The sequence below is a fragment of the Arachis hypogaea genome, chromosome 17 (genome assembly GCF_003086295.3).
Source record: "Arachis hypogaea cultivar Tifrunner chromosome 17, arahy.Tifrunner.gnm2.J5K5, whole genome shotgun sequence".
Taxonomy (NCBI): Eukaryota; Viridiplantae; Streptophyta; class Magnoliopsida; order Fabales; family Fabaceae; genus Arachis; species Arachis hypogaea.
In genome coordinates, this window is record NC_092052.1 from 29,904,711 (window position 1) to 29,913,429 (window position 8,719).

At 36.7% G+C, this 8,719-nt stretch overlaps 1 protein-coding gene across 1 annotated transcript; it reads left to right on the forward strand.

Annotated features, from left to right (window-relative positions):
• The first annotated feature begins 233 nt into the window (after positions 1–233).
• On the forward strand, positions 234–728 carry LOC140180554 (uncharacterized). Its single transcript, XM_072221776.1, has one exon. It carries the CDS (start codon positions 234–236, stop codon positions 726–728), a length of 495 nt encoding a protein of 164 aa, XP_072077877.1.
• Positions 729–8,719: the final 7,991 nt, after the last annotated feature.

The window sequence follows — 8,719 nt, forward strand, 5'->3', positions numbered from 1 at the left end:
CCAATAAGGTCGGGAGCAGAGCTGGTATAATATTGGTTGATCAAGAGGGAACTCAAATAGAAGTATCATTGAAATTTGAGTTCCGTGCTTCCAATAACCAGGCCGAATACGAAGCTCTAATCGCTGGGCTAAAGCTCACCAAAGAGGTAGGTGCCACCAAGGTGATAATCTTCAGCGACTCTCAAGTTGTGACTTCCTAGATTAATAGAGAATGCTAGGCAAAAGATCCCAACATGAAGAGGTACTTGAAAAAAACGCTTGAGCTTCTTAGGCAGTTCCTCGAAACTGAAGTCAGGCACATAACGAGGGAGCTCAACAACAGAGCCGATGCCCTTTCCAAATTGGCAAGTACCAAGTCAGGAAGAAATAATAGAAGTCTGATACTAGAAACTCTCCAGGAACCTTCGGTCACAAAGATGGATAACAGACTGGACATCTTGCCAGTCTCCGGCCTAGACCTCGGATGGATGACACCTCTGATCAAATATTTAAAATTAAACATCCTTCCCAAAGAGCAAAAGGAGGCTCAAAAGCTTAGAAGGGAAGCACAAAACTATACCTTGGTGCAAAACGTCCTTTATAGAAGAGGGATATCTACACCATTGCTAAAGTGCGTCCCAACCTCTAAGACAGCAGAAGTCCTAGAAGAGGTACACAACAGAATCTGCGGGAACCATCTCGGAGCCAGATCCCTATCTAGGAAAGTAATTCGAGCTGGGTTCTTCTGACCAACCCTACAAAAAAGATGCCATCGATTTTGTGAAAAAGTGTCAACCTTGTCAGATGCATGCAAACTTCCACGTCGCTCCCAAGAAGAACTCATTAGGGTACTTCTCCAAGGCCTTTTGCAAAGTGGGGATTGGACCTACTTGGACCTTTCCCTCAAGCGCCAGGACAAGTAAAGTTTCTTATTGTGGGAGTAGACTACTTTACTAAGTGGATAGAAGTAGAGCCATTAGCTACTATTACGGCACAAAGAAGTCGAAAATTCCTGTACAAGAACATCATCACCTGATTTAGAGTCCCACACTCCATAACAACTGATAATGGCACACAATTCACTGATTCTACGTTCAGAAGCTTGGTGGCTAGCATGAAAATCAAGCATCAATTCACCTCGGTTGAGCATCCCCAAGCGAATGGACAAGCAGAGGCAGCCAATAAAGTTATATTGGTAGGATTAAAGAAAAGACTTCAAGAAGCAAAGGGAGCTTGGGCTGAAGAGCTTCCTCAAGTATTATGGGCCTACCGAACCATACCTCATTCAACTACCGGAGAGACACCCTTCCGACTTGCTTATGGCATAGAAGCCATGATCCCTATTGAAATCAACGAGCAAAGTCCGAAGGTGAGTTTTTACAATGAAGTTGGTAACGCTCAAGCCCACAAAGAAGAGCTCGAGTTGCTCCCAGAAGTCCGAGAACGAGTCCAGATAAGAGAAGCAGCGTTAAAACAAAGGATAACAACAAAGTACAACCAAAGGGTCATTCGAAGAAGTTTCGCCTCAGACGACTTAGTCCTCATCCGTAATGACATCAGGGTGAACAAGTCGGGAGAAGGAAAACTCGCAGCAAACTGGAAGGGACCATACAAGATAGTTGAGGTCTTGGGAAAGGGCTATTATCGAGTGTCCGACCCAGGAGGCTCCGAGCTTCCAAGGTCGTGGCACGCTTGCAACATAAAAAGATATTATAGCTAGAAGCGTACCTCGCTTCCTGATGTACTCTTTTTTCCGACTTCATGATTTTTTTCCAGAAAGGGTTTTCCTTGAGGGAGTTTTAACGAGGTATCAAAGCGAGGACTAGGGACAGAAAAACCACTCCCTTAGTAGCAAAAGCACTTGTGTAAAGTCACGTCTCGTTAGTAATAATATCTCTCTCTTATTTATCTTTCTATTTAGAACTTCCATTTACCATTACTACGATACGCACGGACTTAAGCTCAAAAAAGCGCAAAAATCTATTGCTTGACCTAGATGGTCAGCAAAATAAAGCAACGAGGTACAAGTCGGTGTAAAGAGGTTATGAAAGACGATCCTAATAGCTCGGAAATAAGATAGCATACGACTTATAAGTCAGAAAGCCCGAGCAGAACGAAATGCATCGCAAAAATAACCTAAGTTATGAAAACGGTTCAATAAGCAAAGCAAAGTTGAAACGTAGGCAAATAAAGTAATAGAAAGCGAGAAATACGAAATCCCCTTAAAAGATCAAAGGCAGAAGTGTTCCCACAGGAATCTAACCAAAGTTGAGATTACTTAACAAAAAGTTTCTCAAAAGCCATACAAGATAACAGCCAAACTATCTATAAAAGTTTTTCAAAAGCTTTGCGAAACTCAAAAACAGTAAAAGATTTTTTTCACAAAAGGCCTAGTAATTTAAATACTTCAAACAAAAGTTTCCAGCAAAAAACACATGAATAATAAAAAGACTACTTTGTTAAAGGTTCTATCCAAAAAGGACCAGAAACAAAAATTGTTGTTTAAAGACCCTATTAAGGATCAAGTGTCAAAGGACATCCACAAGAATACATAAAAAGTGTTCAAAGAAAGGACCCACAAGTCGGGCTTTAATAACTTCATCACTTGGAAGCACCTCTTCGGCGTCAGTAGTCGGAGCCCCTCTAGGTTGAGAAGAAGAACTTGGCAGAATCCCCTCCATTGGTCTGACCTCACGAGGAGGAGATTCAATTATACACTAACCTGTCGTCTTCAACTCGGAGTCAGTCTCAGGACGTGGAGGCGAAACTATCTCCCCATTAATGACGACCTTGTCGGGATGAAGAGGTGATAAGTCCAAGTCGGGAGCAATAACTCCGACTTGTTGCTTCAAAACCTTAAACACCTCCTCAGTACCCTCGATGATAGAATCCTCCAAGTCCTGATAACTCTCCCGAAGCAGCTCCAACTCCTTTTTCAAATCAATATTGGCCGAAAAGGCCCTGACATAATTCTGTTCAGCCTTCCCCTTTAGGTCCTCAGCCATTGCACAAGAGGCCATCAATTGCTTCTTCTCCTAGCTTGGGAGAGTTCTTCCTTCATCTGGACATTCTCCTCCTGCAACCTCTTCTCCTCTTCTTGATACAAAGTAATTTGCCCTTGAAGGTGCTCCAAAGAAGATCGGGTAGCACTTAAAGGGGTTTTTTCTAATATATCAAGAAGAGAGGTACAAACTCCGACAGTCCGAATTCCTCCTCGGATCATAATTTGAAGATGATTACAGATAGCAGCATCATCCATAGCAATTTGGCTATGTGGAAGGATGTGCTTTCTAGAAAATTTTACTCTGTCAAAACCAGTGTCTCCGACGTTGGAGGCACCAGCTTCAGAGATCTTACGTTTCTTTTTCTCAAGCTCCGAGGAAGAAAGGACTGAGGGGACAGGAGAAGAAGGAGGAAGAGGAGGAGTGGGAATCGTATTTACCAAAATTGGATGAGATGAAGTCCCCAAACTTGAGCGTTGATGTCGAGGAGGAGTGGTAGAAGTTCCGACTTCCTGTGCAGCAGCTCGGGCACGAGCATTCCTTTTAGCCTCTTGCACCTTTTGGTAAGCTGCCTTTGATCCGCTTTTCATTTTTCTGAAGAAGAAAGTGAAAATGATTAGCACATAAGTCAAAGTAATCAGAAGTACGCCTACAAAACCAAAAACAAAAACTACCTAACTCGGTTCTGACATAGCTCGGAGATCCAAGAAGAAATTTTTTGGTATCCAGGTTTGGAGTCCGCCCCCAAGCCTTTTGGAAAAACTTGACCATGGCCTCCTCAACTTCCTCCAAATCTATCAAGTTATATTTTTCTACAGGGTTTGTCTCTACCCAGTATAAAGGAAATTGGGGCTCATTGTTCTCGTTTAAGAAAAAGGGGTGATGGCCTTCGACAGTCTGGACCTTGAAGAAAAATTTTTTGAAATCATGGAAAAATTCATCGAAGATGGAAAAAATTTTCCGACATTGAATAGCTCGGAAGGAAACCTACTGTTGTTTATTCTTAGCACTAAAAGGCTTTGTCAAATGAAAAAAATAGAAAAAGATCTTTAAGAAAATCGGAAAGTCAAGCCCTTGGCTGACAAGTTGATAAATTTTGAAAAAACTCCAAGAGTTAGGATGAAGTTGGGTAGGAGCTACTCTACAGCGAGACAACACTTCCATCTCGAAGTCGAAAAAAGGTAGGGTAACCCCTAAGCAAGTAAATAGGCAGTCATACATGAAAATAAAGTGGGGGTCAGAATCATTCATCCTCCCACAGCAAACTCGGTCCTCAAGATCTGGGGCCACTAACTCATATTTGGGTTCATCAGCATCAAGACTACAGATTCTATGGTGTTTCTTGAGTTCGATTTTGAAAACATTATCTACTATTGCCTGTTCAGAAAGTATAGAGGAGTCTACCCACCTCAACAAAGCCTCAGAAACTCGAGAAGACATTTTCAGAAAATGAAAAATATAAAAGTGATAATACCTATACTCGCACAAAGAAAAGAAGCCATAAAAAACAGGGTCTCGAAATAGGGCAGTTCTTTTTAAAAGTGAAAAGAAGAACAGTCAATAAACACAAAAGAAACGATTTTTGTAAAGGAAAAAAGCAAAAATCTCAAAGTTTCTTAATGCAAATAACAAAGGTACATTGAAGAGATATTCAAAATCCCGGCTCCCACGGGTGTACAGTATACTAAGTAAAAATAAAGGAGATACTGAAAAAACGATGCAAGACAAGAAGGACTAACCTTTTTTAGTTATAGGAAAGAGGAGTCCCAACGACGGAAAGATGAAGGTTGTAAGGCACCAACGAGTGAAAGACCAAAGGATTTGAGTAAGAAAATGAAAGAATAGAGAAAAGAAACGTCGAAGACGAAAGAAGAGAAAGAGAGATGAGGGAAATATATTTATAAGATACTAGGGGCATAATCATAAAATGGCTCAATCATTAAAAGGATGCGCCGTTACTAATATAACCGCCCTCCACGCGTAAATACAAAAAGCCAAACGGACGCGATGGTTGACAAGACACGACGATTGATAATTTGAAATCACGTCGGTTTTAAAATCAAAATCACGTCGGTTTTTTGACTTAAAAGGAGTACCTCGACCTAAGTGTCCCCGAGTTCGATCAATACTCGAATCCAACTCATATTGAAGATGTCGGATTTGAGTAGGGGCACTGTTCATACCTGCCTCAAACACAAAGCCAGGCCCAAATCAAGTTAAAAGGCTCAATCCAGCAGATTGGCCTTCACCGCTTGTCCGACCTCCTTCAAGAGGTCGGACTCGACGTAAGCTGGCACTTAACACTTATCTAAGTGAACAACTGCCTTCGTAAATCTCTCTCTCCCACTTCTAGAAGAGAGATCCCAACAACCCTAAGATAAAGGGACGGTTATCCACCATCAGAAATGGAACTACTTCAATGGTGGTTATTGGCTCAACCCATATGAATACCCTGACACACTTAGGTACATCTAAGTTCCAATATTCTAAACCTGCTTAACCCCTTACTGACTTAGGCATCAGAGTGTCTTTACAGGTATCACCCCCCATTCCTCAAAACACACAACTCGGACGGCAGCTTCCGGACAAGAACAACTCGAAGACCACCACCCTTTAGCGTTTGGACCTTTCATTCGAACCCAATCATCCGGTTTCAGATAACCCCCAGAACACTAATAATTATGTAAAGGGTTAAACATTAAGTACTCTAATATTTATATTTATTTTTGACAAACATAATTTCCAAAATATAAATGATAATAAGTTTTTGACTACGTTAAAAATGTGATAAAATAACAAAAAGATAAATAATAAAACGATTTTTTTATTTAACAAATAACTTATATTTTTTATTTGAATTTTTATAAAATTATTTAGAATGCATATAAAAGAGCCAAAATAAAATTCGATTTTTAGATTTTTTTTGCTTTAAACAACTTTTGATTATTCATAAAAAATTATTTAACGTAAAATTACTAAATTTTAAAAATAAAAAGGTGTTATATTTTTAATAATATTTGCAAAAACTTTGTATTAAAATTTGATCTCTAAAATAATTTTATAATGATCAAACTTCTCCAAATTTTAAAGTTTAAAGTGAAAAAATTGATAAAATTAAATAAAAAAAGAGCCTAATTACTTTTAAATTAATATTATGAAACTCATGCATTATAGAAATTACAAATTTAAAAATAATTTTTTAAAAATATATTTAATATTTTACTATTTTTATTATATTTTTAAATATTTTAAAAACTTATTATTCGTAATTCAAAAGAAATGTGTGCTGGATTTCGAATACTATATTTTGGTAGTTTTCTTACACATAAGATTCCTTACTTAGGTGGACATCATTAGCTCCATGGCTGCCTCGGGTTCTTGTGTTCCTTGAAGAGATGGCCGAATAGATTCAATCAAGAAACAAACAAAATAACATTACAAAACAAAACAAAGAGGCCAACGATGCTGCTAATAATGTCCACCATATAGAAAAAAGTCAGTAAAACATCATTAAATTCTATATTCTACACAGTAGATACGAATGTTAAAAGTAAAACCGTAAAACCTTTTATCGGGAATTAACGAAAAACGAAACAGGAGAGGATAAATAAGTCTTTAATTTTTTGTTTCATAAATATTTAAAGAATAAATGATTATTTATATTCATAAAAGATGAAAACATTGACATATATATCCACACTAAATCAAAACTAAACTTGTATTCACGCAAGATGTTTTTTGTGTGATAAAAGTATCCTATTTTTGGAAGGTTGGAGTACCATGTAGGGTACTTTTGTCACACGAAAGGCATCTTACGTGAGTACAAGTTTAGTTTCGATCTAGTGTGAGTATACATATCAGTGTTTTCATCTTTTATGGGTATAAATGGTCATTAATTCAATATTTAAATATCAAATACGAATGTTAAAAGTAAAACTGTAAAACTCTTTATCGTGAATTAATGAAAAATGAAATAGGAAATGACAAATAGGTTTTTGATTTTTTGGTTCATGAACATTTAAATATCAAAAGATTTGAAAATATATTTAAATTTTTTATTTTGTCAAAATTTAGACATATTGATTCTTGAGTTTAATTTGTCTTATTTTAAAAACTCTTCTACGTGTATATCTGTATATTGGTTAAATCACTACAACTGAAGCCACGTTTAATTTTTTTTTGTTAGATCTAATAAACAAAAGAATCAATTTATCTAAGTTTTGAGAATGTCAGAAATTTAAATATATTTTTTAATTTTTAAAAACTTAAATATTTGAGTAGCAAAAGATTAAAGACCTATTTATTTTTATTTTAAAACGAAAAATGAAGTTGACCCTTGAAGTCAAACCCAAGTGAATCCAACAGAGGAGGCTGGGCTGTCATGGACATGGTAAATCTACGAGGTGGTGCATTTCCCAAGTACCTCTACCACTGCCCCTTTTGTAAAGAAAAGATTTTAATTGGGAAAAGAGCGCCAAAAGGGTCCAAGTTAACTGTTTGTTTTTGTAACCGCACGTGCTTCACTCCTTGGAATTCTTGCCTGTTTTAACTTTGGAGATGGCAACTCCAAATCAAGTTGACGACAAAAGAGGAAAAACAATTTAGGGTTTGTATCTAAATAAATAAATAATTGAGACTCCAAATCAAGTTCACAACAAAGGAGGAAAAACAATTTAGGGCTTGTATCTAAATTCATAATAAATAATTGAGACTCCAAATCAAGTCGACAACAACCAGTCCTCATCACATCTTTCCCGAGTATGGATAGATATAGAATTTGTTTGGATAAATTTTTAATAAAAAAAAGTTTAAGTGATTTTTTAAAGATTTTTTAATAAATTTAATATAATTTTATATTTAAATATTTTATTTAAAAATATTTTTTATTTATTAATTATATTTAAATATAATAATATAAAATTATTTTTTATTTATTATATTAAAATATTTTTTATGTAAAAAATAAAAAAAAAGTACATTGTAATTTTTAAAAATATATTTTTTAATATTATTTTTACTATAAAAGTTTGCTAAACCCTAAATAATAAAGTATAGGACCATGTTGGAAACTCATATTACGTTGAATACTTCAATATATTGGATTACATGACCAATCGATTGAATAAGAAAAAATTCATATTTTAAGCACAAATCAATCAATTGTGTTATACTTTCAATGGATTGAATTCTGAAAAAATAATTCATACTGTCTTATGATATTCAGTCAATTGTGTTGTACGTCCAATCGATTGAATTGTCAACAAATACGATTTTACAAACTTTTACGAGTAAATACCCATAGTCGTCCCTGAGATTCACGCAAATACCCATAGTAATCCCTAAGATTCTGATTTTCTCATTGTAATCCTCCAGATAGAGCTCCGAGCACTCAAAGTGGTCCCTGGGTATATCTGATGATGAGTCATCACCGGAGCGCTGATGTGGACTCGGTTTGCTATGTTGGAGGGCTCCTAACGGCTAGCTGAGCTGGCGAATTTCCAATTTGTACCCAGATTGGTCCCTCCTATTATATGTAACTCGAAATCCCCAAATTCTCAAACACTTCATCTCTTCGTCTTCTTCATCTCTTATTCTTCTTCTTTCATACACTTCTTCATGTTCATACATTTCCATCTGGGGCTGCTACTCATGTCGATGATGGGTGGTGGTTGCACTGCAGGTGGAAGCTCTGTTCGTTCTCCATCTAGCTGGAACCGGACTAGAACGCAAACGAAGAG

Excerpts from the sequence above, each read along its gene's own strand:
- LOC140180554 (XM_072221776.1), top strand. The coding sequence starts at position 234 with ATGAAGAGGTACTTGAAAAAAACGCTTGAGCTTCTTAGGCAGTTCCTC.